The 18,037-nt window shown below is 43.0% G+C and overlaps 2 protein-coding genes across 4 annotated transcripts in view; both read right to left on the bottom strand.

Moving 5' to 3' along the window:
• Positions 1-2,680, bottom strand: part of asns (asparagine synthetase) — a 13,276-nt gene extending 10,596 nt beyond the window's left edge. For 2 of the 3 annotated variants that reach the window (XM_063900069.1, XM_063900071.1), the window contains exon 1: positions 2,511-2,680. The gene's annotated coding sequence lies outside the window, so the exon portion shown is untranslated. Of the gene's footprint in view, positions 1-851; positions 983-2,510 lie in introns of those variants that run through there. The other variant, XM_063900072.1, reaches the window with a different exon arrangement.
• A 1,437-nt stretch (positions 2,681-4,117) lies between these two features.
• On the bottom strand, positions 4,118-17,261 carry anln (anillin, actin binding protein). Its single transcript, XM_063899932.1, is given in 25 exon segments — positions 4,118-5,463; positions 6,153-6,325; positions 6,511-6,618; positions 6,707-6,793; positions 6,960-7,013; positions 7,174-7,286; positions 7,924-7,942; positions 8,051-8,083; positions 8,358-8,411; positions 8,755-8,803; positions 8,887-9,013; positions 9,129-9,311; positions 10,482-10,617; positions 10,723-10,864; positions 10,956-11,098; positions 11,183-11,469; positions 11,984-12,086; positions 12,160-12,261; positions 12,439-12,629; positions 12,714-13,056; positions 13,274-13,534; positions 13,536-13,609; positions 13,719-14,141; positions 14,558-14,699; positions 17,122-17,261. Coding segments are annotated over 25 exon segments (3,480 nt in total). The 5' UTR covers positions 17,140-17,261; the 3' UTR covers positions 4,118-5,348.
• Positions 17,262-18,037: the final 776 nt, after the last annotated feature.

Genomic DNA, 18,037 nt, shown 5'->3' with positions numbered 1-18,037 from the left:
ATTTGTAATAACTTTGGGGTGTTTTCGCGAACATTTTTGGGGAGTTTTTAGGATGTTTAAGTGGTTTGTTAAAACAATATAAATGAAAAGTATTTAAGGTTTTATAAAAACTGTTCTTGTTTGTGTTTTTAAAGAAGTTCAACTGTTTTTTGGACTTACTTTTGTGTCTTTTAAATGTCTTCTTTTTTAAACTTTTGAGATTTCTTTACGATTTTTGTTTTGTTTTCATGTTTTTGTGACATTTTTTGCGTAGCTTGAATGTAAGATGTTCTATGTTCCCATTCAAAGTGGTTTTTTTGTATTATCATTTAATATTCAAAAGTTGGTTTTAAGATGTGTAAAATGCTAACGTTGTGTTTTAACGTTCCCCAAATAAAAATGTCCCAAACCGCTGTAAACCGAATTTCAAAAAATAAAGTTAAACAGTGTGTTTGTTCCCTTTCCTCTAAAAGTGTTGAACACCGGAGGATAAATGACACAAAGCTCACAGAGAAACAGTGTTCCCTCTGTCGAAAGGTGGAGGATTTATTTCCAGCAGCTTCTAAAGCAGCGTTTCCCAGAGAATCGTGTTACCTCACTGACCTACAAAAAAGGCCCACGGTCCCTGAACACATCACAGCTATTATACATCCCGTCAGATTGACCTCCTGTTAACAGTCAGGCTGACAATGGGCTCGTTATCCAGTGAAGTTATATTTATATCGTTATTTTGCAAACCCTATGGTTTAAATTTGGGCAGCACTGCGCCAGAAATCACTCTTAGTGCAACATAATTATCATATATAAAACAAAATACATATTGAGGCCATTTTTCTGCAGAATTAGTACTTTTACTTTAATACTTTAAGTACATGTTGCCTCTTGTGGTACATCGTGTAGCGATGTTTGTGAAGATGATGAAGAAGTCTCCGGAGACACCAGCTTGTATATAATAAGGTTTATTACAACAGCATAGTATCACACACCAACACGGGCAATACCAGGTTCCCAGAGCCAATTGTGGAAGTCCCCCGAACTGTCTTTGTGCATGCAATTTATAGGAGAAGTGTGTGTGTGTGTGTGTGTGTTTGTGTGTGTGTGCTCACAGGAGGTGATAAACAACAATTGGTGCCCCACTGATGTGATATGTATATGTTCATGGGGGCCCCCTGACGTATTCCAGATGTTGTTATGCAACATCCTATGATACCCCATTCTCCCTGAACAACATCTTATCTGCACTCTGTGACCTCAGAGAGTAACTGTAGCTATATGAACCGATTTAACTAACTGTATATATGAACCGATTTAACTAACTGTATATATGAACAGATTGAATACACCACACTCTACTTCTATACTGTTTCTTAAGTGAAAATGTAAAGGCTATTAATGGAGTTCATTGACTTTAATTTATAAGTGTTTTCCACCAGTTTTTTTCCTGGTGAGAAAGTGCACATATGGCCTGAAAAGAGTCATCAGCTGAGTCTCACGGTCAGCAGCCTGTGAACTGGAGCTTCAGCTTTATTTAAATTAACCTGTGAAGCTGAATGATTGTCACAGCCGGGCCGAGCTGTGACAATCATTCAGCTTACGTTGCAATACATGTGTCCAGAGCACCTTGCACCAAAATCCATTCAGAATCCCACCCATTTAAGGTTCTCTAGCTATTACGAAAGAAATAAACATCTAACAACATGGTTATGGATCTCTAATTCAATAACACATTTAAAAAAAAACGTTTGACATAGATAAATCGTAACTTTTTACCATATACTGTTAGTTATGTTAATTTTCTTCCACCTTACGTTGCAATACGTGTTCTTCATTGTATCCAGAGCACCGTACACCAAAATCCATTCAAAATCCCACCTATTTAAGATTTTCTTGGCTATAACAAATAATATAAACATCAGACAACATAGTTATGTGTCTCTAATTAAATAATACCTTATGTTTTTTAATTCAGCTCAGAAGAAAACTTCACTTATTACCATTTCATGTCAAATAGGTTCATTTTTAGTCCACCTACTTTACAATATTTAGCTGTAGTGTGGCCAGAGCACTTTATACCATCTCCATTCAAAATCCCACAGATTTCAGATTCGCTTAGCTATAATAAGAAGTATAAACATCTGACCAAATGGTTATGGATCTCTAGTGAATTAATACCTTATATTTTTCAATTCGGCACAGAATAAAAACTTAACTTTTAACCATTTAACGTCAAATGGGTCCATTTTCTTCGACCTCATGGCGGGCGGAGGTTGGACATGTGAATGCACCCTGCTGGGATTTCTGTGGTTCTCACGATGTAATTCATGTATAAGCCACATTTTTAAATACCCGTTTGTTATACAGAATTGGTCATTAGTCGTGCTCTTAATAAATGCATAGTTTTTTTTATTAATAAGCTATTACAGAAAGTTAATGAGCAGTTTATTTTTTAAAGTAATCATTTAAATTAACTAAAACCACAATTAAAAATAAGAACACACATTAGTTAATAATAATAATAATAATCCACTCACCTTGTTTTTAAGGGTTTCTGGAGAGCTGAGGAAGGCAGTGATGTTTTATGTTCTGATGCAACTGAGACAATTAAAACCCACCGGAACTAGTGAGTCCGCCTTCAAAATAAGAGCCGACTAAGATACATTGTAGAATTACAGCTGCCAAAACCAGATATATAAGTACATAACTAATAACTAATACACTGCTCCTAACACTAGGATGGGTCAAATGCAGAGACCGCATTTCGTTGTCCTAGTACTTGTACTCTGTGCAATGACAATAAAGTTGAATCTTTCATCTTTCATATCATTGTGAGCGTTCGGGCTCACACCTACGTTCCCAATGATGGAAGGACCACTCGGTACTTTGAAACACAATGAAATCTTTATTACAGAACAGTACTTTCGCAATGGTACTGGCGGTTAGTGGCTCACAGTCCTCACTCAGGCCCCCGTCTACTGAAACAGAACAGAACCTGGTTGCGGCCAGGACTTTAATCAGTGCCTGATTACCTGATCCCGATCAGCTGTCTGACCTCCGGCTGAGCCACTCCTACCACTCCAGCAGCCGGCGCCCTAACCACACCCCGCTGCCACAATCATTAATGGTTAAATAAGTAATTAAATAAACAGACAAATATCACATATTTAATATTTGAATGTATTTGTATATTCATTTCTCAATCGTATATCTTTTTAAATATTAAGTTAATATTTCTAATAAGGTATACTAATCTATTTCAAATGTATTTTTTATTTGTTATCTGTTCAAACAAAAGTTAGGGATCGGTGTAGAGCCTCTGTTGAATACATGTTGTGTACTTGTAGTTTTACTCAAGTACAAGATCTGAGTACTTCTACTCTTACTCAAGTACAAGATCTGAGTACTTCTACTTTACTCAAGTACAAGATCTGAGTACTTCTACTTTACTCAAGTACAAGATCTGAGTACTTCTACTTTTACTCAAGTACAAGATCTGAGTACTTCTACTTAATTACTCAAGTACAAGATCTGAGTACTTCTACTTTTACTCAAGTACAAGACCTGAGTACTTCTACTTTACTCAAATACAAGATCTGAGTACTTGTAGTTTTACTCAAGTACAAGATCTGAGTACTTCTACTTTTACTCAAGTACAGGATCCGAGTACTCCCGCTTGTAAATGTACACACATTTGATTTGGTTTCAAAACAGATGAAACATTGATGGTGTTTTATTTTGAAGGCTACGTGAACGGAAGAGGCGGAAGTGATGTTCTTTAAACTTGATGGTGAATTCTCACGTGAACCTGCAAAAAAGGGTGCTATTGCATCAGGCAGTGCTCATTCAAATAAATATGAATTCGCTTTTTATTAAAAGTCCTAATAACACAGTAAATACACATGATGTAATACTAACTATACAATGACTGCAGGAACGCCTTCCCTCAGACTACTGCATATAAAGATTATAATTTCTATTAAATATAATAATATACATAAAAACAATTACTTAGTCATTTTATTTTACGTTAAATTGTTGTTACAGCCCCGCCTCCCTAACTCTCCTTTGAATCTGTCATGTAATTGAGCTGTGCTGTCGACAACAATAAACTATATGATTTCAATGAAAGGACCAAAGGAAGTTAGGCATTAGTAACCTGATCTATTTGGGTGAGATAAACCAGGTTATTTATTGAAGTCTGACATAAAAACACAAATACCCGACACACTGACAGATGAAAACTCATGCACCCACAATGCATCTGTTTGTAGTCATCATCAACCGCTGAGAAAGCTGCTTTTACAATATTAAAATAGATTAACCAACACCTGCGGGTCAGGGAAGTCTGTTACATAAAAAACAAGACGTAGGTAAAGTCTAAAAGCATGTGTGGTCGCATCAGCTGCCGCAAAACCTCAGATATTAACGATCCATTCAGTAAAATAATCTCTATCCTCTAAAAATAAATACAGCGGACAACATTTACAGGATACCTGAGCCTGCAATATCATTCCTAAATCTCTGTTTGCAGCAACATGTAAACTAATAAAAACACATTGTATATGAAGGCCTAAAGGGGCGGGACATCGCTAAATTGGTAGACCAATCACAACACAGCTGGCCAGCTAACCAATCAGAGCAGAGGGTGAAAAGCAGCGATGCGGCTCAGGCAGTGTGAGAACAATAAGAGCTTTTTGAACCTTAGAGCATGGAGACATACTGATATACACATGTCCACTCTGTCCTCCTTAACTAAATATAAGAGTAGTTTGTGATTACACTGTAAAATCCTCTGACTGTTCCAGCAGTTTACAGCTTGTTTTCATATGAAATAGGAGCCGTATCGACATGTTTGTGATGCATTTAAATAAAATGAAGTGTTGAATATGTAACAGACTCCACCCGCAGTTATCCCACACTGAACACACGCAGAATAAAAAGCTATAACTGCTATCAAAACATCTGTGCACGAACATACAGAGAAACATGTGAAAGTAACACCTCCCTCAGTACTGCTCTGTGCCAGCATACAAACCTCGCTATGACTCTGTCATTCAAACACCATTTATATAATTGATTCCAGCTGTGAAACCAAATAATTCAAAGCCATGCATCGTGTGTCAACAACACTAAATATAGGCATTCATAAAAAACCAAACCCAACAACATCACGTGGAAATGCTTAGAGCAGTGCCCAGCTGCGGCACTGAATACTGAAATGTGGTTTAATGTATGGCTTTATTTCTCTGCTCTGACCTCAGGGCTTCCATGACTTATCTCCTGGGGAACAGCTAGGAATATTTATAGTGTATTGCACATATAAAGGCATGCGTCTGGGATATTTAAAGTCCGACTGATGTGGTTTCTGGACATCACTGAGGCTGGTAGCAGGCGTCTGGCTGCCACATCCTCAGATCCACCAGAATCTGGTTCAGCTTCCTCATCCACAGGTTCCTCTCGTCCTTAGTGTCCGCACTCAGCCAGTTCCTGCACACACAGATATAGTACTCATACACTGTCATGCTGATATATGTGTACATTTTGCAAGTTTATTCCCTCAAGCATTTATAGCATCATTTTGACAAATGCTGCACAATTTATTGGTATTAAAATCACAATATGGACCAAGTATGAAGTATCGTGCAGCTGCAGAGAAGCCTCCGCCTACAAACAGTATTCTGCAGACTGAATACCAATCCCCTGTTTGTTACAGATCAGATATTGTGAATGATACTTTCAATCCTATCAGAATAGCAGTCAATTTGTTAGTTTCCCAGATCAGGCAGCACTAATATTGACATACTGGTACATCAATGTTCTTCCATGTTACATATACTTCTACATACTACGCACATGATATGCAGAACGGCACTACTCATCCAGCCAGATTTGTGAAAAGTAACTACAGTTGACAAACTACAACATAAAGTGTTCTTCAGAGCATTTGTTTTAGTGATGAAACTGCAGATATATTCTATAACGGTTACTAAAGTCCCACTCTGCATATCGAGTACTTTTACTTTAATTTTCAGTACATTTACTCATCCACTTCGCAGATTTAAAGACCACAGTATTTTCCCCCCACTGCACACATAAGGAGGAGTGCTTTATCTGGATGCTTAGTGTTACGGTGTACTTTCAGAGCATAGTACTTGTACTGTAGTAGAGGTACTCACTTGGTGACACACAGGGTGTTGGTGCACTGAGAGACGAGGGTCTCCCGGTCGTCGTCTCTCTGCGGCCTCACGGTGATCAGCTCTAAGGTGTTCGGCCGGGCGCAGAACTCCCTGTTCACCGGATCCACCCGCTGACTGGTGCAGTGACACAGGTTCAGACGCCCAATGGGATTCTGGGAAAGAAAGGGGGTCAGTATGGGGTCAGTCAAATCTAAGACTGTCATCAGTAAATGACTTCTGATCTGATCTGCATTTCTCTGGAATAATCCCGAATATTTTGGCTCATTTCAGAAGAAATATCAAAAAGAAAAAGCTGAACCGGACCCATCAGTGCACATGAATAAAATAAAGAAGGTACCTTGCGCTTCTCGTCGTCGGGGTAGGTCCAGTAGGAGATGCAGTATCCAGACAGGACACACCACCTCCTGTGCCACGAGCCGAACCCGCTGACGTCCTCAAACAGCGTCTGGAGAGAGGGAGAAAGAGACATGATAATAGTACGGGATAAAAAAAGGTGTCGGTGGCTTTAATACATCCATCGTGTTTCCACTCACCAGGAAGCCCCTCTCCTCCACTTTAGAGCCCACCTCACACTGCATCTTCAGGTAGACGTTCCCCTCCAGAGGACACAGGAACGGCACCTGAGAGACAGATCAGACACTTTCAATCCCAGATATCCAAAAATTCTAATCCAAGGTTAAACAGAAAAGGTCACAGTGCAGCTTTAAGAGGGTTAAAACAGACAGAGCGTTAGTGTTTGAATCCTCCAGTTACAGTGCACGCACACACACACACACACACAGTAACCTTGGTGTGAAACATGTCACTGAGCAGCTCTCTGTCCCTTCGTTCATATTTGATCTAAAACACAGACATCAGGAAAGGGGGGGTGTGAATGAGTACACACACACACACACACACACACACACACACACACACACACACACACACACACACACACACACACACACACACACACACACACACACACACACACACACACACACACACACACACACACCTTGTCCAGGTGGAACTTGTTCTTCCCGATGGAGGCCAGGGTGAGTTTGTGGGATCCGACCAGCAGGAAGTTACTGGTGCGGACAGAGTTCGGTCCTCCGGGACTCGCCATCACTACACAACAACAACAACAACAACAACAACAACAACAACAACAACATCAGATATACCCCGTAGCATCTATAAAAACAGCACTGCACCAAATACACACCTCCAGATTACTTCACATGTCCTGAGGAGAACTACTGATGGGAAGCTGTAGTACAGAAAGGTGTGTTCCAGTTGCATTGTGGGAAATGTAATTAAGCCGCTTTGATGTATCACAACAATATCAATTAAGAATCAGATGCTCTTGTTTGAACCATATTCTTATTCTACAGACTCTACAGCTCAAGGAAAGTTAAGTTCAAGACTTTTTTACACAAATGTGTAACATCAATGGCAGAGGCGTTTAGTATATTATATTTCTGAAATAGATTTGACCAATTCCCTTTGATATGTTACTATTAAACGTCAGGAAAGTTAAAAGGGAAATTCTGCTTCTCATCCATTATGAGATTTTTCAGATTGACTTAAATATATTTAAGTCCTTATTTTTAGGGTTAAAGATGTTTAAGGGATTCCCTGTCAGTTTTTAATTCTCGCAACTTCATTCAAAATATAAAACATCAACAGAGCCTATGAAGCAAATCCGTAGCAAAAGGCTCATTAGATTTCACTCAATAGCTTTAGATGTTATTTTTCTACATACCTGGTGTCTGCACACTTTTCTGCAAGACAAGAGATAAAGACCAAGAAATTAAAACAAACAAATGCCATCAGAAGAGAAGTCAAACACGCTGACATCAAACATCAGGAACTGTATTTGAGATACTCACAGTGATGGCCAGGAACCTCTTTGGAGTGATGGCCTGGAGACACGAAGTGAATATAGCGTGTTAAATGTGAACGACAGTGTAAGGTTTCAGGTAACAGTGGTTCCTGAAGCTGTGACATCAACCACACTGTGCCCCCCCACCCACACGTGAGGGATAATACAGAGACATACCGACATACACAAATCATGGGCCTCATGAACCTGTCTCCACATTTTCTGGACACACATACACACACACACACACACACACACACACACAATTAAAGCAGGCTCTAGTATCGAGCCGTTAAAATAAGAGTGGGATGTACCTTTGACTTGCTGGCTTTCTTCTTCTTGTCGCTGCAGACGTCACGCCTCTGCACCTGAGGATTATAAAGCAGGAGACTGTCATGAACCAGTTGCAGATCAATACTAAAAAGAGGGATGCAAAGATGGTTCAAAATGTTTCCAACAAGGAAGAAACTTAGACACACTTTGGAGCAGGCTAGCTGTAAACCCTCAGTAACAAAGAAGCTCAAATTAATGATATAGAGTCGTACGTGCTCAATGTGAACCCTCTGTATGTCATAACGTTTGACCTGTACAGCTGCTATATGGATCTCATGCTGTGCAGGGTCCTATTTCCATTATCTCCAGCATACTGGCAGACGATGAGTAAACATCAAGGGATAAGAATGCTAACTTCTCCTGGCTTTGCACACTCACCAAGCTGTAGACCTCGATGTCGATCTCAAAGTCACTGGGGACGTCAGATCTGAGAGAGAGGAGGGACAGGGGATTTGTTAAAGCACAGAATCGGATCAGAACATGCGACTGTGATCCGGCTGCTGGACTCACAAGGTGAAGCAGGTGGGGAAGGACACGGTGTCCCCGCTCAGTCCTCTGTGTGTGCTCGCTAACGGAGTCGCCACTGTGTGCTCCACCCCGGCCCGGATCATCAGGAAGAATGAGTGCTTGGTCGCCTCTGGACAGAGAGGAAGAGGAAGAGAGTCGTTCTATATCTTTATGCAAGTTAATGTCACAGAGTGGTGCAGGAATGAGTCCTCAGACCGTGGCAGCTCTCTGCCTCCCGAGCGTACCTGGCTTGTTGGCGATGGAGCAGACGAAGTCGGCCTTGAGAGGCAGGCGGAGCTCCTGCAGGGTGATGGAGCCTTTAGAGGCAGAGGGGCCGGAGGGTTCCAGGGCAGCGGGGGTCTTCTTCTGGCCGGTCGGATCTCTCTTCAGACGGTCCAGCTCGGCCTTCAGAGCTTCCCTCCTCTCCGCTGAAAGAGAGCAGAAAGTCAGGCTTTGATACCACCGGGGGTCTCTGTACATTCAGGGGCTCTGAAGTCATGCACAATGAATCCACCGTTGAAAGTTTTTTGCACGTCGGTTCATTCTATATTGAGCCGGTATTTGAGCAGATAAACTTTAGCCTACACTAACATCACGAGTAGGGTTGGGCGATAAAACGATAAAGATATGTATCGCGATAGGTGCGTAATCAATATCAATACAAAATGCGTTCAATAGAAAGTTCAATATTTTATTTTTTTTCGTTAGAAGAAACCAGAGCAAAGATTCTAGCTCCGCTTTGAACCAGTGGTACCTTTCTTTGCCGCCGGTATCTAGGCTCCGTAGCCGTGGCTGGGATGCTCACGTGACTCTGACTAGACTCGTTGTTTGTTGCTGGTAATCAGCTGCCCACCAGCTGGTGACCGGCAAAAACATGAACGGGACATTCGGTCTCCGTTTGAACACCTCCGTTGTATTGCTGTTCAGTACAGTAACGTGATACAGACACTGTTGAACTACACTATCATTCTGCTGACTGACTGCTCCCTCTGCTCACACCTGTCCAACTCTCTGCTCGGCTGCACTCCTCCTCATACAAACGCACAACTCCAAAACCCACAACCCCTTGCAGCTGCCTTCCTTAAAGGAGCATGCCCGGCCTGCAACACTAGGTTGCGAAGCAAGGTTGGTCGCACGAACAAAAGGCACTCGTCCTCTCGTACCTAGCAACGTATGGAGTCACGCTAAGCCAATCATGGAGCAGTATCACGTTTGGTTGCGCCATCTCGTGTTTGTGTTTCTTGAAAAACAGAACCAGCGTCTTTGGAGCTCAACAGCCAACAACATCTGTCGCTGCAACACCGCAGAAGCAGCAGCAGACCACTAGAGGTACTCGGCATCAGCGCCTTATGCGTTGATAACTCAGGTGATTAAAATCAGAGGACGGTTAAGTTCAAAATAAAAATGTTTAGATGTAGTATAATTTTCTCCTGGTCCTTATTTTAAATAGGTCATAAAAATGATCAATAATTATCGATATCGACCGATATGAAACACTTATATCGTGATACAGTTTTCAGCCATATCGCACAGCCCTAACCACGAGTCAGACTCCAGGGGTGTTTCCAACAGACCAGTATTATTGGATGGTTACTCACTGGCCACCAGCAGCAGCCGCTCGGCCTCTGCCTCCACCTGCGACCCCTTCCCGTGCTCCTCGTCAGTGCAGCAGTTCAGAGCCTGGCTGGCCTGATGGATCACCGTCTGCTGCAGGTTCAGCTCCGTGCTCAGGACCTGGAAGAGCACACAGTGAGTACAACATATCTGAACGGCTGATAGAACAGCTCCATCGATGCTCTACTCTGCCATGAGTCTAAAGCGAAATCATTTCTCCCACACCTTCATCTTCTGCTTGACGTTGAACAGGCCGGCTCCTCGGGCCTCCTCTGCTCTCTGAGTCACGTCCTCCTTCCTCACGATCACCTGCTTCACTGCCGGTCTGTCCGTCTCCTTCACCCGGATCGACCTGTAGGCGTCGATGCTGCACACACACACACACACACACACACACATCAGAAACACACATACTCCAACAGGAAGAGGAGAAGTGTGCGTGTGCTCCTCGCTCCTACCTGTAGGGCAGTCCTCGCTCCTCCTCTAACAGCTGCTCTGAGGAGCCGCCGCGCACCATGTTGGACCTCTGGAACTTAGTCCGTCTGGACACCTCTTCGGGAGTGTCGCTCTTCACCAGGAAGGAGGTGGCCGGAGTCGAAGTCTGCATAAAAAAGGAGATCACAAGCTGTTCGTTTCCTTTCTTCTTTGGTTTTGTACTTCTACAGAAACAGGAAGTGGTTCCTACCATCATCCTCCTCTCTGGACTCGTCACCACGGCAGCCACAGTCTCTGCCAGAGGAATGATCAGAGACATGGAGGAGATATTCAGAGCATCTTCCTCATTGTCGTCCTCCTCATCATCACTCTGCTCCAGGACTCCATCAAACAGCTCGTTGATAACGGCAGAGTTGATGGAGCTGTCCACGTTCATCTCCACCTCCTTCACCTCTTCCTTCTTCTCCTCTTCCTCAGTGGCCTTCTCTGCAGGATGGATGACCCTCAGAGGACTGGATGTTGAGATCATCCCATGACCTGATATTTGACAAAATCAATGTAAAAAACCACATTAAATACAGAGTCTAAGAGGTTTCAAGGTATCTGAACACCGTTTTAGTACAGATTTAATGATTTAAAGTCCTTTTTAATACATCTGAAAAGGGAAAATAATAATGCCCCGAAGGAAATGATCAAAGTATAAAAGTATAAAAAGTGACCTGTGGGCACAAGTGTCCAAATTAAACTAAAATGCTTTGTTCTATTGAGTCAAACATATCTTCCTTCTCATTACCAAAAGCAAAAGTGTAAAGCAGGAGACACAGACGCTGCTTTTAGCTTTCATTTAAAGAGAGACGTAGGGAGAAAACTCATCATGGTCCAACATCTGACACCTGTACCAGTCCCATTATGAAGGCCCAGCCGACAAGCCAGGACTGCCTCAAAGTCAAGAGATTTTAATGGACGGAAGAACTGACAATCTTATTCACTGAATGATCTTGCTAAGGCAGAGTAAACATGTGTAACAGTGATATGAAATCTAGTTTAGTACCTGGAGGAAAGCTCTTTGTGGGAGTGTCTGTCCTCTGAGCGGGGGGCTCCTCCTGCTGCTCACACTGAGCCACGTCAGCCTCCACAGGCTTCTCCGGCTGCTCCTAACACACATCAGTAATTAACAATAATGCACACACAAGAGCTTTGTGATGTGTGAGATGTTTGTTGGCATACCTTGATGTCTGTGCTTTTGGTGGTTCCTGCTGCCTGCTCTTTCCACATGTTGTTCCCCTTCTGGAAGCGACTCCTGATCTGAGCCAGCTCAGACTCTCGTTCCTGAAACAGAGGAGTTCATTTTCCATCCTCCTTATACAAACATCAAACAAAATGATTACAGGAAGCTAGAGCTGGGCCACAGATCTATATTATATTCATCATTGTGTCACCCTGCCTATTGCACACCGCCCCAGACAGTTGGTTCAAAGAGTTAACATGTAGTGTGTGAACAGGTACCAGCTTCTGCTTCTGGGTCAGGTCGGCGGTGGTGGTGTGTGCAGTGGCTCTCAGCCTCTCCTGCACCAGCCGGGTGTTTGGGGTAACGGAGGATGGGGTCACAGCGGGGGACCTAGAGCCCCCTGCTGGAGAGGACTGGTTACTGCGCTCCTGGCACTTCTCTCCAAAACGCTCCAGGAAGGATTTGACACCTGTTGGGAATAAAGAGGAACCTTACTCACTGGATATATAAACTGGATCTTCAGTCTTTCAAATAATAAAGCAGCCGGACTCACCAGGTCCTCCAGCGGTGTCCTTGGGCACAGAGGATCCAGTGACGGTGGGCTTGGCTCTCAGTTCTGGCTTCTGGGGGCTGGAGACGGGGATTAGGTTCCTGGAGAGGGCCTGGTTCTTCAGGGGACTTTGAGGCACGGATGTTAGGGATGAGGGTCCGGCCTTCTGGGGGCTGCATGGAACCTGACTGGAGCTCTTCTGGGGGCTGGAGGGGAAGGACCCCCCCTTGATGGAGCTCTTGTGGGGGCTGCTCACTGACTGGATAGCTGCTATGGCTGCAGGAGCCTCCATCTTCTGGGGAGTTGGGAGGTCCACTCGACTCGGCTTAGGTGGGCCGTACAGAGCCTGACACACACACACACACACACACACACACACACACACACACACACACACACACACACACACACAGTTATTTTGGAAGCTAAACTGTGTGTTCAGAACGACAGTAATGTGGAAGCTGCATGTCTGGCCGTGTGCAGCCGGATGAAGGGGTGAATTTATTATGAATTAATCGCCGGGTCTATCTAATGTCCAAAAATATTAAGAAAGCATAAAGTACCTGAGCGCTGGGATTAGACTTGGTTCCTGCAGGGTCTCTGGCCCCCCCCACATGTCCTGCAGCACTTGCTTTAGCACTGTTAGCCACATTAGCATCTTTGACTGCTGTCTGGGGGATGGCGGTGCTCGGCTTCTCTCGGGGTCTCTCACTGGGGAAGGAGGCATGGCTCAGATCGTCCTCCCAGGACCCGATGGTGGCGGCCAGATTAGCCAGTCGACCTCTCCTCCCCGCAGGAGGCCCTGAGGACGGGGTGGGGGGGGGCGGCAGCTGCTGGGGCCTCAGGTTGTCTCTTCAGAGGGGACGGGGGGGCACAGTCTGGAGCTGCATCAGAGGAGTCTGAAGGTGGGAACACTAATGGATATTAGCAGGGATATGAAACGAGAGGCAAACCAATAATGAACCATGGAAAGCTGAATACGTTTTAAAGTTAACAAAATCTCCTCACCGTCTCCATCCCAGTACTTCCTCTGCGCTGCCAGCCTCTGCAGACGAGACTTCATGCCGGTTGCAGTAGGACCGTCATCTTCCTCTGGATCCTCCCTGCTCCTCTGAGGGGCCGAACTCACAGGAACCATCTCCTCCTCTCTGAAGCTGGGAGCAGCAGGAGCAGGAGCAGGAGTGACGGCCATCCTCTCAGGCTCTGGAGCTCTCTGCTGGGACTGGACAGCGGGTCGGGGTGTGCTCCTCTCCAGAGACGAGGCATGTCGGACGCTGGCGGGCCCCGCGGGGGGTTTCTTATCTGTGGGAGGATCTGAGAGTATTGGGGCCACAGCCCGGCTCCTCGCTGGCTCCTGGTTCTCCTCTCCGGCGACATTTTCCTCCGAGCACCGGCGCTTTGAGGGGGAAGGCTTGGAGGAAACCTGTGGAACTGGGAGGAAGCGACGGGAGGGGAAGGATTAATAAAGAGTACCACCACTGCTGAGCAAACACACTGACGTGCGACATGTGCCTGTAATATTATGTGCATGCCCTTTGTCTCATATTTTTTCTCTCTATCTTTACTTTTGCCCCTCTGTGGCACGAATAAACTGATCCAGACTGATAGGAGACAAAGCGAAGAGTAAAATGACAGGAAGTATTTTCTCGGCAACAGCAGTGAGAACCACAGCTTTCTGAATGTGAAAGGGCATATAACAGTAAACACAGTATTTGGCTAATCTGGGGAAGAAAAGATGGATAGGCAGAACATTTCCTCTGGTGAGGATGCCTTTGGTGACGTTAAACTGGAAAGCAACGGCATTAATACGGTTTTAGGAGGAGCTATGTACAAGGAAGCGTTCTCACCTTTCTCGCTGAGTGGCTCGCTAATCACGCTGTTGGTGTTGGCCAACGGTCTCTTCACCATCGCTCTGTTCGCTGCGTTCGGTCTGTCGGCCATTTTCTTCTGCAGGTTCTCTCTGCGGGCCCTGGTCCTCTCCAACAGTTTCTGGTTTGACAAAAAAAAGTGTTAGTCCAGTGGCTGCTTACAACACGACCTCGGACTGCAGTGCCCCGATCTTAACATGCCACATAATGAGATGCACAAAGGTGTTATTTAAAACAGGGAGACGGTATTGGATGCATTATAATGCTGCCCAGTTTCATGTCTGTCTCTCGAGGTTTCTAAATCATTTTAGACGTGAAGGAGCAGGAGGTGTCTTTAATCTGCAAACCAAATCTACCTATGGGTACAAACGCATAACCTGACCCAGTTTTTGCTTTATGACGCCCTCCGCTGTGTACAGTAGAAATGTATGTAAATGTGAGGCGTGCCATGGGTTTGCTCAACAACCATAAATGTGTTAATGTGCATTCTGCAGTGTCCCTTTGTAACTAAATACTGCACAAAGCGAGTCAAACATCAGCACAATGACAGTAATTCAGAGTATCAGCTCTTCTGCAACATGGACAGGAACAACTGAACATTTTTAGAGCTCAAATCAACCACATCTGAATGAAAATAATGAAGTTCCTGCAGGCTGTAATAGATGCTCATGTCATTAAAGGAATAGTTGAACATCTTGTAAATGTGTGAAACAGGGTACAGTACTTTATCTGCTCCTTTAACAACCTTAGATACACAAATCAGCTCTCGTCCACCATAAATAAAGAGGCCTCTGTTTGCTCGCCCTCTTTTCTTTACATGACATTCCCATCCCATCGGCCATGTCACACAATCTGATTTACTGTTCTGAGCGTTAAGTGTGCAAGTCCAAACACATTCCTGCCGCCTCTGCTTTCACCGCCTCCACAGCTCCTCCAGGCAGTGAGGAAAAACTGAAGTCACATTTTACAGCATTCCTCAGCAGTGAGCCACTCCTGCTAGTGGTTCCTGGATTTGAATTTTCAAACCCTACTGGCTCGGATCCTGGAGCAACAGGAATTGCAATAAGATATAAATCACTCCTACATTTAGCTTGCCATGTCAGCGTGAATGCATCAAGACCAAAAGAGAAAATCAAACAAAAAGACGCTAGGTTTGGACAGTCTCCAGTGTTGACACATACCATTGCCTTACATGGAGACAAAACTGATTTATGGAAATAATATTAGCAGCAAGAAGCCTGCTTAAAGACTTACCTATTACCAGTGCTGTAAAGTAACTGAGTACATTTACTCAAGTACAATATTGAGGTACTTGTACTTTACTTGAGTTTTTTCAATTATATGCTACTGTGTACTTTTACTCCACTACATGTATTTAATCCCTTTAGTTGCTAGGCAGATCTGGATTACTGATGGTAAATATAATCCCCCTTAAATCAGACTGTAGTTCACCTGCAGTAAATCCAGCAGCTACCCTGCAGTATACAAAGCCATTCAAACTAGCTGCACCTTTACCAGCTCTGAGAACACTTTAATGATCAATCATTATAAAACACATCAGAGATATTATTCTGAAATGGACCAATCAGACAATGACTACTTTTACTGTCACTACTTTAAGTACATTTAGAGGAGAGTACTTTCTACTTTCACTGGAGGAACATTTAGAATACTTTCACTGTGACAGAGTATTCCTACACTCTGGTACTTCTACTTTACTCAAGTACAAGATCTGAGTACTTCTACTTTACTCAAGTACAAGACCTGAGTACTTCTACTTTACTCAAGTACAACATCTGAGTACTTCTGCTTTACTCAAGAACAAGATCTGAGTACTTCTACTTCAACTCAAGTACAAGATCTGAGTACTCCTACTTTACTCAAGTACAAGATCTGAGTACTTCTACTTTTACTCAAGAACAAGATCTGAGTACTTCTACTTTTACTCAAGAACAAGATCTGAGTACTTCTACTTTTACTCAAGAACAAGATCTGAGTACTTCTACTTTTACTCAAGAACAAGATCTGAGTACTTCTACTTTTACTCAAGAACAAGATCTGAGTACTCCTACTTTACTCAAGTACAAGATCTGAGTACTTCTACTTTTACTCAAGAACAAGATCTGAGTACTTCTACTTTTACTCAAGAACAAGATCTGAGTACTTCTACTTTTACTCAAGTACAAGATCTGAGTACTTCTACTTTTACTCAAGTACAACATCTGAGTACTTCTGCTTTACTCAAGAACAAGACCTGAGTACTTCTACTTTTACTCAAGAACAAGATCTGAGTACTTCTACTTTACTCAAGTACAAGACCTGAGTACTTCTACTTTTACTCAAGAACAAGATCTGAGTACTTCTACTTTTACTCAAGAACAAGATCTGAGTACTTCTACTTTACTCAAGTACAAGACCTGATTACTTCTCCCACCTCTGTAAATGTGAAATGTGACGTTAGCTAGCTTAGCATTAGCAGACGTTGACGTTGTGATTTCAATCTACCAAGCTAATTGTTTAGCTAAGCTAGCGCTCCGACTTACCTCAGTAAATGGATCCATTTTGGTCAGTTTGTCCCGATGATTATAAACGTTGTATCTAAGAAGAGTTACACGCTGTATGTGAACTCAAACAGGACGAAATGGAGCTCCTCTTTCCCTTTCTCGGTTCCTCTTTTTTCTGACAAAACAAACTGTTCAAAATTTGAATTTCAGCGCTGCACCTCCTGCGCAGACTCCGGCCGTTGAACGAAACCAGGGAGAACCAATCAGAATCGACTTGGCGTGCTTTTCAGTTAAACAGCCAATCAGAGCTTGGGTGTTTCGAAAAAAAAAAACCCGTCACATGTCAACATGGCCCCGCCCACACTGCTGCATCATGCTTAATGAATCATTTGTGTGTTCAAAATATTAAAAACAAAGCGGTTGAAACGAACGGTGACCTGGTAACACCCTCTTTATACATCTATGGGCACACAGATTCACGGATTATCTTCCTAGTGTGGAATGTGATCCACAACATGCACACAATAAACATGTTTGTGCATTTTGCATGAAATAAATGACTTCATCTGGAAGAGCAGATTAAAAAAAAATGTTTTCATTGTTAATATTAAATTCTTATTTCATATTTATATTTGTTTTGTATTAATACTTTTATACAAGCAATTTCATTTATTATTGGTGCATCCTATAATTATGGTTTACAAGCTTTCAGTCATATGTGGTGGTATTTTCTATTCACAAATTTATCAAAATGTTCTTTAAAATGGAAAAACATTCCGTCCACCCCCTTCTGCACGTTTTGTTCTTATTTCTTTATTTCCTCATTTATATATATATATTTTTCTTCATTTATCTAATTTTATTTCTTTATATATTTATATGTACTTTTAATGTATTTACTCTTCTTCTCTTCAATTCAAATTGTTCTGTACTTGTATAAAATATGCTGATACAG

Source organism: Eleginops maclovinus, chromosome 13 (genome assembly GCF_036324505.1).
Source record: "Eleginops maclovinus isolate JMC-PN-2008 ecotype Puerto Natales chromosome 13, JC_Emac_rtc_rv5, whole genome shotgun sequence".
Taxonomy (NCBI): Eukaryota; Metazoa; Chordata; class Actinopteri; order Perciformes; family Eleginopidae; genus Eleginops; species Eleginops maclovinus.
Note: the sequence above shows the minus strand (reverse complement) of the source record. Positions and strands in the feature narration are given on the sequence as shown.